Source organism: Equus quagga, chromosome 1 (assembly GCF_021613505.1).
Source record: "Equus quagga isolate Etosha38 chromosome 1, UCLA_HA_Equagga_1.0, whole genome shotgun sequence".
Taxonomy (NCBI): Eukaryota; Metazoa; Chordata; class Mammalia; order Perissodactyla; family Equidae; genus Equus; species Equus quagga.
The window spans coordinates 161,110,906-161,123,481 of NC_060267.1; the positions used below are offsets into that span (position 1 = coordinate 161,110,906).

Consider the following 12,576-nt stretch of genomic DNA (forward strand, 5'->3'; position numbering starts at 1 on the left):
ACTGATTACTATTTACAGGTAATTTAAAAATGATTCTTCAGAATTAAAATATGTAAGCTAAAACAAGTACATTTTAAACTTTGCTCACATCCAAGTATCTTACAAAGATGATATTGGGGGAAATTTATGTCGTAGTGACATGAATAAGAGAACTTATCGCAATGCATAGTGCTCTGCTTTTTAAAAATTTTTCATCTTAAATGTAATTATAGGCAAGATGATCATCTTAATAGCTGTTGATTATCTTAGTGAACCACCAGGCACATTCTTTATGACAAAATTAAATTAACCAGGGAGAACATTACTGACAATTATTTAATGCTGATATACCTTTTAAATAGTTAACTTTTAATGTGCACGATGTAGCGCTCAGTGTCCTTGAGGAGCTTTTTTCCGAGAGGGTAATAAGATGTGGGTCTTCCTAAGTACAGCTGTAGGATAATTTTTGATTATTCAAATCTTACACTGTTGAATGCCCAGATTTAATTTAATGGAAAAACAAAACAAAACAGAACAAATAAAGTGTGATTTCCTAAATGAATCTTCTCAGCTTAAAGGATTAATTCTGCTATTTATTGAACACTCACAATACATCAAACATTATTCTGGATAATGTGTAGACTTTCTATTAAGGGAACTTAAAATCTCGAAGGGGAAAAAAAAAGACATGTCATGTCCAGGATTGGTCATAGCAGAGTCCCAAATTTTCAAAATAGGTCTATATAATTTCCACTCCTTTTATTCTAATTATTATCCAGAAAGCTGCTGAGATGGGATGACTCCTTTTTTGGGGACAGCCACATTCAGCGACAAAACTGCTCTACTCAGATGTGTGAACAGGAGCTGGTAGGAAGGGAGACAGAGCTCAGGAATACCAGATGGCTGTGGATGGTTGGGAGTAGGAAAGCTTCCTTGACAACCTTGACTGCCAGTTCATTGTTGAGTAGTTTTTGAGCTAGAAGGCACTCCATGGTTAGACTGAAAATGGTCCAAAAAAGCAAAACACACGACCCAGATTAATTTCTTGGGCTATACTGTTGTGACTGGAGCTGGTTGATTGGTCTGGAATAGCAATTCCATAACTTGAAAATGTGTCAATAGTGGTGAGGCCCCACCAATAGCTCTGCAAGGGGACAAAGGTTCGATGCAGTCAATCTGCCAGGAGCACGGGGGCAATTCCTTGTTTGTGATATGTCTTCTCTGACCATGAGATAAATGAGTCGACTTTTGGCAGGAGTCACAAGTTTGGCATGAGGTGGTAGCCTCTGCATCAGAAATGTAGAGTGCTTTATTTTGTGCCCTGTCTGGAATGGTGGGTGTGTTGCCATGTCTGGCACAAAGATGGATCCAGGCAGCAATGGTGGCAATCTGGATGGTTCAGCCTTAGTCAGAAGCTTGATTCCAGTCATTCTTATCAGAGAATGGACCCTCATCATGGGCATCTATATGATTTACCCAGGTGGTTCAATCAGCAGCCGTGATTTGTTTCCATAGTTTCCAGACTCAAAAAGTGGTGCCTTTAATCCTCCAGTCTGTAGCATTCCAAGTGGCAAACCAAATGGGGAGTTCATTGGCAACAGTACAAAAGTCAGTAAAAATATAACAGGTTCATCAAGGGGAGTATTGGTTGGAGCCATGAGAATAGCCTTGAGTTCCGCTCACTGAGTAGAGTGACGAAGTCCATTTTTGGTCCTTCATAGCTCTCATTGAGGTTGAAAGTCACTGCAGCCCAGTGAAGACCACTGGGTTTCAGGTTAGTGAACCAGGCCCAGGCACTTAGGGAAGCCTCTGTGAACTGAGGGTCCAGTTGAACCAGTGGCTTTGCTTTAGGTGGCAAAGAGGTAAATAAAGTTTTTCCCAAAAGTTTTTTATGTAAAGCTGAGATGTTACTGGGGCCAGGCTGGCTGCTTTCTTGAATATACCTATTTCACATTGAAGCTTGCTGGGCCCTTTCCACCTTGTTAGTCATTGAATCCAAGTTGGCTCACCTCAAAATGACTATCAGACTGGAGAGTCACAAGGCCTCCAAGGGTCAAACATTCAGTTTCATAAAGAGCTCAGGAAGTGGCTACTAGCTACTTTTCAAAAGGTATCCACTTGGTACCGGGTTAGGAGGCAATGAATCCTAAACCCCAAGGGGCATCTCCAAGTGGAGGTTGCCTCTCTTTTCCAGAGGCTTTAAGTGTCAAAATCATTGGTCATGGAGATTTGTAGCTCAAAGGGGTCATTAGGATTGAGGGGCCCCAAAGGTACCAGCAATTCTCTACATGTGGCTCTTCTTGAGAGTAAGTGGCATCTGGCACTTAACGAACATTCACAATACGGGCACGTAAAGTATCAATACCAATTCTATATTCAGCAGTGGAAGCCACAGAAATACTATGTTGTTAGCCTTCCTTCTCCACTTCAGACAAACCCTGCCCAAATCCCGCTAGCTGAGTCCGGATCTTTTCTCCCCCTACAGATTGAGTAGGATGATGACTTTGGCACCCATATCCAAAGAAGCCATGAAAGTTGGAATCTCTGCCCCCCTGAAGCTCCACAGCATACTAGAGCAGATGCATGTGCCTTTTGATCCTCCTTGGGGACTGGGAGACCTTGGTCCTGCATCTAGTCATCTTTCTCCTTAGAGCAGCTGAGGCAGGGGTCTGAGGAAGGGAGAGATCAAGGGTACAGAAGGAGAGAGTAGCTTGGTACCTGGGCAGTAAGAAACATTTCCTTTGAGTTTTGAGGGGTATGGTGCTGGCATGCAGCTTGATGAAACAAATCACCAATTTGTGTTTGCAGTCCACACAAAGCCCTATTTGGGGCAGCAAAGTCGTCGTTATTGACACTATCTATTTCAGTTTCAGAGACCTCTTGATTCAACAGCCACACCCCACATTGCTTTTCATCTAGGGCTGAGGGGTTTGCGTTTTTGGTTGATTTGGGCTTGCAGCAGAGACTTTTATAAAGGAGTCTACTTTAATCCAGGGCGTTTGTAGCTCTCTTGTCAAGATAATCTGTTTTAAATTCTCATTCTGTTTTACATAAGGGTAGGGATATTTTTCAGGGTCTGACTGCAGGAATTTGTCTAGAATTCATTGGGTCAGTTTCTCGTTCTCCAGAGGATTACCTTCATCAGCATTGTAAATCCAATCCTGGTCATAAGAGCTAAATACTAGTCAATTAGTCATTTGTAGTTTCCCTTGGGAGTTTGTCTGTCTCAGAGAAATCTGAGATGGCCAAAGCTCCCTTGTAGCAGCTAGGACACACTGCAAAAATCCTCTTTCACTGTCATCCCTGAATGGATTTCAGATTGGCTTGATAGACTGCAGGAGGGGCTGAGCAGTAAGATGTCCCAGCTCTTGCCATTCTTCATTAACGAGAATTGTGTGCTCCACTCCCTCATCTCCCAAGTGAACCAGCCAGTTCCGCTCAGAGCCTTCATAAATTTCCCTCCTTGCACACTCAGCGTAGGCACTCCTGTCTTTAACTATTGTCTGAAAGAGGGTGGAAACTTGCCCTCCTCCCCCTATCAGGATGAATCTTAGTGCTGATTGTTACAGTGGGGGCTGAATGCTGGGTGGTGGCATGTCCCTCTTGCCCCTAGGAGTGTCAGCAGGAAGCAGGCAACAGTCTTTGAATCCACCTCCCTGCACTTGGCCAGCAACTACCTCCCCGGTTTCTTCTCATTACCAGGCAATGGAGTGGAGGACTATTTACTGTCCAAGTGGAACACCACAGGGGTTAGAAACTTTGAAAGTATGAAAAATTGTAGAGAGCCGTCAAGAGTATACCACATTGATCAAATGAGATGTGAAGCACAAACCATGGTTATACCTGCTCTACCACAGTGTAAGCAGCATGATTTAAAGAAAGCATATTAAAATAGAATGAACAAAGATTCTAAGCCATACCCACTCCAACCAGGGTTCAAATTACTGTGCATGTATCACGTCAATGCAATGAGGACCAATCTCGCTTAATATATGATTTCTCTTATGTGAAAATTGAGACAAATTCTTTGAGTTTATGTGATAGAGCTCTTTTTTCTTAAATAAAATAATAGATGTTGCATACTTTACTCTTAAAGGCAATGCTCATTTCATCTTGTTTTGCTTTGTGTCTAACAGAAGGGAGATGGGGTGATAGATAAAGCCGAGCTTCGGGAAGCTTGTGAAGAGGTCAACTTGCACTTAGATGAGAAGCTCCTGGACCAGCTATTTGACTACTGTGATGTGGATAATGATGGACTGATTAACTACCTAGAATTTGCAAATTTTCTTAACTGGAAAGATAAAGTGCCTCTTAAAGAATATGAAAAGAGGGTTATTATTAAAGGTATTTACATTTCGAAGGTTTGCTTAAGTCTTAAATGGACTTTTATATTTTCATTTTTCTAGGAGCTCAACTCTTGTCAACTTTAATATTATATATTTAAAAATATGCATATATACATATTTATTTATTTGTTTGTTTTTGCATAGAATATCTGTGGAAGGATAAGAAAGAATTTGATAACATTTATTATTTCCGCGGGGGGGGGGAACTGGGCAGCTGAGGGACAGGGTGGCAGCAACACTCACTTTTTAATCTATCTTTTTGTATCTTTTGAATTTGGAACCACGTATTACTCATTCAAAAGGAAAAAAATAAAAAGCAAAACAATTCACAGAGAAGCCCAAAATATGAAAGACAGTTCCTCAGAAAGTTCTTGAAAACCATTGTCTTAGAGTAGTTAGCTCCCCTCCCCCAGGAAAGTCAATATTCAGATAGAATTTGACATAGGAAAATTTGATCTTTTAAATTTTGTAAGAAAAGGAAAAACATAATCTTTACCTTTATTCAAATACTTTCGTGTTCACATATTCTCCTCCTGCCTCACTAACCACATATAGACAGATGCACATCCATACCTATGTATGTGCATTGGCACATATTTTAAATGTAGCTCAAATCACGAGTGTCCCATTTTTATTTGGCGTTTTAAAATGTAGCTTTCCACTTTCTATGGAATGAAGAAATACTTTTATGGTTTCTGTAAATTTCATTTTCAGTTCCCTTATGGTGATGTATTATGAATTACTAAACCATTTCCTCACTTTTTGAAATTTAGGTTATTTCCAGATATTTTTAAAGTTATATGGGTAACATTATAATGATTATCATCTCTCAAAAAGCTTCCTGTTTCTAATTATATCTCATTTCTTATGAATGTTATTATCATCCCAGAAGTAACTCTATATGTTTTCATTTTCCTTTTCTAAATGATTGTACCAATTTGCAACTTTATCAGCCAAGGCTGTGAGAAGATTTTATTCCAACCTTGCTACCATTGAGTGTTATTTCAAACATTCTTGTAATTTAGTTGGCACATAATGATACATCGTTTGCTTTAATTTTCAGATCTTGATTATTGGAAAGGATTAACTTTTTAGAAAGGTTATTTACATTTTTATTTCCTCTTCGAATATCTCTCGTCTAAAAAGTGAAGATACTACCGTTTTCTCTTTTATTCCTGGGTCATGCCGTTCTGCAAGGCCATAACCAAATTTTGGACTTTATTGATGATACGAGCCCTTAGAAGTTTGTGGGATGGCCTTTCTCTCTATCTACTAGGAAAGCAGGAGAATCTTCTCTACCTAAAGAAGCTTTTTATAGAAGACAACTCTACCTCAATCCTTTCAGAAATGAAGAGGGAATGTTTTTTCTTCTTGGCACAACTCATTAAGTAGGGGAAGCAGAAGCCTGGTTTCAAACCAGATAGTTCCTCATATGGTTCCTGGTTTTGGGCTCCTGACTTCATCAGCCCTTTTCAGTGTTCTCGAGGTTTTTCTTCCTCTAAGATAGTGGCCAGCAGATCAGAAGGGGTTGAGGATTGTTTTACCAGGAATTTTCTTACATCAGATTCTATCTTACTGTTGACTTTTGGAGGAAAGTGGGGTAAGTACTCTAAGACGGTGTCTTTCAGTTTTCTGAGGAACTGGTTTTCATTCTTTCGACAGATTTCCGCTTTTTTGGTGGGTGCGGAGGGGATTAGAGAATCTGAAATACTGGGCCTGAACACTTTCATGGCAACGATTCGCAAGAGCCGAATAGAGGGTGCAGACTTTAGAGAGGCGGGTCTTTCCGGTTTCCGCAGTTCCCAGCCCTTTCCGATGCTGGGGCACCATTTGCCTTTGCCACCCTTGCTTGGGCTTTCCAGACCTTGCGTTCTTCTGGAGGTTGAACGACCACAGCGCCCTCTAGCTGTGGAATTACCAGCTCTGTGAAAAAAATGTGTCAAGAATTCATGCCTCAATTTCAGAATTGCCTCAGCAAAGCAAATCTGCAAAAGAGGATAAAGTCTTCCAATTTCAGTTCTACCTCGGGGTTTTCTTTTATATAGTGATTTGAAGGGAGACATTTGTATAATGGGTTCCTGATCTCACAGTGAGTTTTCATTGCCTCTTCAAATGTTGCAATACGCGAGGCTCCTCCTGTGATCAGGTATGTGCGGAATTTACAACTCCAAATATGTCTTCTCCTGTCTCTGGCTAGGGCACAGTGCTAGGAACGACTCTGGTAAACCTGTAGTTCCAGTTAAATATGAAAATAAGCTCTAGTTTAAAAAAAGAGGAAAGAAAAATAATAGGTTCTAAGTTTGCAGTTGGTCTTTCAGATTTAAAAGCTTTATTCTAAAGTGAGTGGAGTCGTAAAAAGAAACATTAGACCACGTTCAAATTTCCTGGTATTTGACACTGGCCTGAACTTGCTTTTCCACAGTGGGGTGCTGGCATCAGTGGAGCGTTTACACCAGCCAGTCTCGCTTCCCACTAGCAAGAAGAGACTAAATGGAAAACCAAGTTTTTTGCAGAGCAGCAAGCACCAAGTAGTAATTTCTTCCTGTACTTCCCCCCCCCCCCATTTCCCTCTTTCCTTAAAGATAGAAAACCAGATTGTGCAAACCCTGCTGAAGCTAATGTTGATGAATCTGAACCAACTCTCCTGATAAAGCCTGAAGATATTGTCTTAAAAGAACCAGGGAGCTCAGAAAACACTCTCCGGACACTTCTGAGGCCAAGTGATAAAGTTTCTAATCACTATAAGACAACTTCTTCTGAGATCTGTGCAGTGGTAGGAGCCGTTCCTTCTACTTGTGAGTATGTCATGTTATTTGTTGTTGTTGTTTTCTTCAGTTAAGTCAACAGAAGAGATGATTTATTGTACACATGATATATTCAGCCACAACTGAAAACAGAGCCAGTCCAGAATGTCATAGGTCCATGGCAAAGGACCAAAAGGGCCTGTTTTGGTATGAGCAAGGTGGATCTCTTAAAGGTGGTGACGGTGATCATGTGATGATGAATGTTCTAGATCCATTGAGACAAGTTCTAGACAGAGGGCACGCAGTCCAACAATTTGTGCCCGTGTCTCTGGACACTGGCTTTCCTTATTTCTGCTCCTGTGGCTTCCATGGGTGCACAAGCTACCGGTTTACTTGGATCTCTGTCTCATCTTTCTTCTTTTGCGCTTCAGCCTGCGTATTCATTTCTTCCTCCACTTGGATCTCATGGCACGGAGGTTTCTAGGAAGATGGGGCTAAGGCCAGGAGAACTGTTGAGTTTTAAAAGGATCAGCAAATGTAGAAGCGAAGTGTCCTTTGTCTGTCCTTGCATTGTCCCCAGCCTTTATCTCCATTAGACTAAGTTTCTGAAAACCTACGACCTTCTATTCAATTCTGTGTTATAAACACCCAACAGGTCGCAGGATATGTAGGCTGAACTGAACTATTGTTTGTAATGACCCAAGTAAAATGATTCTCTCTGTATTAATGAAATTGAAACCATCATAGTTAAGAACACTGAATGTTATACATTGTAGTAATTCAGACTTCTCCAAGTGTTAGGGGGCTTTTAAACCAGAGGATTCTTAGCTACAAACAGACTTGCCTTCAAATGTTTGAAGAGCTCTTACAAACAATTCTTTATATCTTTGTCCACCATCTATTACTTTGCTAAGGCTGCCACAACAAGTACCACAAACTGGGGGGCTTAAACAACAGAAAATTATCGTCTCACAGTTCTGGAGGCTGAACGTCAGAGATCAAGGTGTTGGCTGGGTGGTTCCTTCTGAGAGCCGTGAGGGAGAATCTATTCCAAGCCCCTCTCCTAGCTTCTAGTGGTTTCCTGGCAATCTTTGGGGCTGTTTGACTTCTGCTGCATCACCCCGATCTCTGCCTTTATCTTCACATGGTGTTCTCCTGTGTGAGTGTCTATATTCAAATGTTCCCTTTTTATAAGGACTCCAGTTGTATTGGGGGCCCACTCTACTCCAGTATGATCTCATCTTAACTAATTACATCTGCAATGATCTTAATTCCAAATAAGTTCACCTTATTTGGGAGGATACAGTTCAATCCATAACAACCCATTTCTCAATATCGAGCATGACGAATATTGGTTATTTAGAAAGACTATTTTATGTTGGTCAAGATAATTTTCTTGGACTAAGGACATGGTTAAGGATTTCCATGTTTTTCTTAACTGGATTTTATAGACATTCTGTACATTCTGATATAATGAGATCTTGCTACTCCCTTAGAATAGTGTGTCCAATAGAAATATAATTGGAGTTATATGTATTTTTAAATTTTTAGTAGCCACATTATGAAAAAGAAAGAGGTGAAATTAATTTTAATAATATTTATATTTTAGATATAATATATATCTCCAAAATATTATCATTTCAACAAATAACCAATATAAAATGATTAAATATTTAACCTTCTTTTTATGGCACTCAATCTTTGAAATTCAGTATGTATTTTATACTTACAGTACATCTCAGTTCAGAGTAGGCACATTTCAAGTGCTCAATAGGCACATGCAGCTGGTGGCTACTGTACTGTACAGCTCAGTTTTAGAATGTCTGTTTTCTTTCCTCATTGATGGCCTCCTAGGTTATCCCATCTATGGTGTTCCAACCATTCGATCTGATCTTCCTGCCCCCCGAATTCGTCGCGTCAGTGATAGAACTAATTATGGCGAAGAGGGCAATGCCTATTCTCTACTACATCCTAGCATCTTTGCCCAGAAAGGAGTGTTTGAAAGAGACTTCTTCAAGACCAGATCAAAAAAAGAGGTACAGCATATTATTTCAAAAGGGTTGAAAGAAATGTCAACTTTATAAACACGCAAAGAGAAAATGCTTATTTATCAACAGCTACTATTTCAGACTGTTTAAAACTTGAGCTTTTATATTACAGAAGTCATCAGGGTCCCCAAATAGAGGATTCTTGAGAGTCCTCTATTGTTCAATTTGGTTGTAACATTTAAGTACAAGTCTTGAAGTAGAATTTACTTTATGATAGGAAGCATTACATTCATGTCATGTAGTCACTATGACCTATGTATAGAAAGAAAAGTGTTTTCCTAAGACATTCAACACTATTATTAGTTGAGAAAAAGCAGAAAAGATCAATCCTTTCCTTGTGTAACTATCCTTATGGTCTTGGGTCTCCAAAACCAAAGAGTAAGTATGAGGAGGGCCACTCTGCCACCTTCCTTATGTACTGCTGTCACATGTCTCAGGGTATTTGCAACAAGCACTGATTTAAACTGTTCTGTCCTGTTGCCAAACCATATGTCAGCTATGTTCTTGTTTTATTTTTGACTCAGAAAATATGGTCCTCACATCCCAGGTGATTTTCTTCCTAGGTGGGTTATAAAGCAGAAGCAACCTGCTAGGTTAGAATAGCCACTGGGGTTCTGAGGGCCAAGGATTAATAGCATTGCTTGGTCAGACCAGCCTGTCTCCCTCTCTACTCGTGGAAAGCAGTGTGTGATCTAGGGAGCAAGTGCTTCCGAACTTTCATATCCAGAACTAGAAATGATGTGAATCGATATATGATGCCTTCTGGGACTACAGATGAAGGGTCGATGGCTTGAAAACTTACTGAATACCAACTTAATTAATAACAGATTCATTCTAATGATTCATTCCTGCTGAGGTAGAGGAGAAAGGAAGGGAGAAACTCAGAGGATAATGCCTGCTGGCTTGTCCCCAAGAAAGAACCCAGGATCCTCCCCAGGACATCAGAGAAGAGACGTTTCCAGACTGTGTTTTCACTTCCCTCAGTTGCTCCAAAGGGCCTATGAAATACAAGCTCAGTGTTGCCAAAAGAAGCAAAAATCTCTTTGTTTCATGATGCCTAAAATTCTTTTAACTAGGAAGTCATCCTTTATCTCACAATTCTAGATAAAAAGTAAGTACCCAAAGGCCTGGTTGGAGTAATAGTGTTAAGTTGAGAATAGATGCGTTTCTGTAAAAGTGTTAGCTAATCAATACACTACCATGGCATGCTGAACTAGGGGAGGAATGCCTCTTGAGGAGTGGGAAGGAAGCAGAAGAGGAGGCCTGGGACGCCCAAGACTGACTTGGATCCCTTCATGAGTTCACTCTTTGGGGACATTCTTTTTTTTTTAAGATTTTATTTTTTCCTTTTTCTCCCCAAAGCCACCCGGTACATAGTTGCATATTCTTCGTTGTGGGTCCTTCTAGTTGTGGCATGTGGGACGCTGCCTCAGCGTGGTCTGATGAGCAGTGCCATGTCTGCGCCCAGGATTATTCGAACCAACGAAACACTGGGCCGCCTGCTTCGGAGTGCGCGAACTTAACCACTCGGCCACGGGGGCAGCCCCTCTTTGGGGACATTCTTGACCTGCCACTGGGTGGGGGAAAAATAGCAGCTATTATGCCTGGGGGCATTGAGGTGTTCTTCTGTACAGCTGCAGCTGCTGGCAGCACAGCTCTTCTGAGTTTCAAGTTTACTTGATTATACTGTTAATTTCCCGCAAGAGCCCGTCATTTCTAGGGGATCTATTAATTGTATTCTGCAACTATTCTATTTCTTTGGCTTTTCTATTCACTGTCTACCCTTTCTTTCCATTTCCCTCTTGGCTTTCTCTCTGTATGCTTCATAGTAAATGTTTTTCCTCTTTTAAATTTAGTTTCATTTTCCCCCCACATTTTTTCTTCCTTCTACTCATTCTAACATTTCTTCCCATTACTAGTTCTTATCTTTCCTTTCTTATATTTTCCCTGGGACATAAGAAGCATATTTTCCCTCTTCATCTCTTTTAATAATTATCATCGCAGAGAGATTATTAATAACACCGTTTTCTGGGTTTCAGTGTACTCAGATTTTAGTCTGCTTAGTTGCTTGTGCTTGCGCCATCTCTCTGGCATTTGCACGCCCACAACTCTAGTTAAAGTTTACGAGGCCAAGTAGAGACATTTTATAAACGTTCATATTTTAAAGAGGAGAAACTAATATTCAAGGGGTTTACATGACATCCATAAGGTCATGGTGACCACGAAGTAACTGAGAAGGAACACAAGTCCAACAAGTCTTCTATCTTTAGCTCTTTTACTCTTTCTACTTGAATTTTGCTACCTCTCTTTAAAATAACAGAAACACTTAGAGTTGGAAGGAATATTATGTATTGGCTAATATAGGTGAACACCTTCCTGTTCATATTAGCAAAATTATTCCTGGACTGAAAACACTGGAATTGTGGTATTTGCTCCGTTATATGCAATGAGCACATACGCACATGCAAACATCCTCCCTCCCTCTACACAGACTATTTTAGGATAAATATCCATAGTCTTAGATGTTATAAAGATATTTTTAAAATACAGATTTACAAACATATCAATCTTGGTCTGAGTGCCAATGTTGTTTTCTAGATTGCAGAGATTTTATGTAACATTGGTGTCAAACTTTCTGATGAAGAATTTGAGCATGTTTGGAATCTTGCATCAAAAAAACATCACAGAGGAGAAGTTTGTGTCGAGAACATCAGAAATGTTCTAGATGAGCTACAGCACGCAGACCGGATCAAGTGTAAAACAACCATGTGATATTTTGAGAGTTCATTCATTTAAACAAAAGAATTGTTAAAACTATGTTCATCTGAAAAATGTTCAGTCCATTCTGGTTTTAAATATTCTGTTACAATTCAGCAGTCACTGTGGTGGGACTCGTATACCTGTATGTGTTGCTAATAAATTAGATTTTGGATTTTAAAATTTTATTGTTTTCTAGAAAGCATCAAAGAACTTGACAAACACTTGGAGTTAACCTTTAACCTCATCAAAGACATAGTTCAGAATGACATTAGAAGTTTGTGATGTTTAGTATGCCTAAGAATTCTATCCATTTTAGTTGGTTGTCTGAAATTCAAAGTCTGGTTTGTGATGCCAGGTTCAGAAAATTTTGCTTTCGACATTTTGTTTTTTTTCTCTTTAGGTGTCACTATGGCACGAGTCAGCCTTAGTGGACTTTTAGTTTCTAATAGTGTCTAAAGAAGACAAATTTAATCACAAGGAGCAGAATTTAGAGAGCGAACACTTGAGTTCCAACAATGACATAATGGCCATTAGTTTTTAATATCTTTCTCTGACCAGAAAAGCATATTGTCCTTGAAGTATCTGAAGAGGACAAAGCTGACCCACCCTTAGATGTAACTTTAGAGAGTTATTAGTAGCAAATTGTGCTGAGTCATTCCCTCCCTCAGCCCTTGGCTCTTGGATAAACAAATGTGATGG

At 39.9% G+C, this 12,576-nt stretch overlaps 1 protein-coding gene across 1 annotated transcript in view; it reads left to right on the forward strand.

Annotated features, from left to right (window-relative positions):
- The window catches only part of EFHB (EF-hand domain family member B), a 46,818-nt gene extending 34,766 nt beyond the window's left edge, over nt 1–12,052 (forward strand). Inside the window, exons 11-14 of the mRNA XM_046640661.1 lie at nt 4,116–4,323; nt 6,908–7,120; nt 8,924–9,105; nt 11,716–12,052. Coding sequence (XP_046496617.1) covers nt 4,116–4,323; nt 6,908–7,120; nt 8,924–9,105; nt 11,716–11,889 — 777 coding nt within the window. The 3' untranslated portion in view covers nt 11,890–12,052. The remainder of the gene's footprint in view (nt 1–4,115; nt 4,324–6,907; nt 7,121–8,923; nt 9,106–11,715) is intronic.
- Nucleotides 12,053–12,576: the final 524 nt, after the last annotated feature.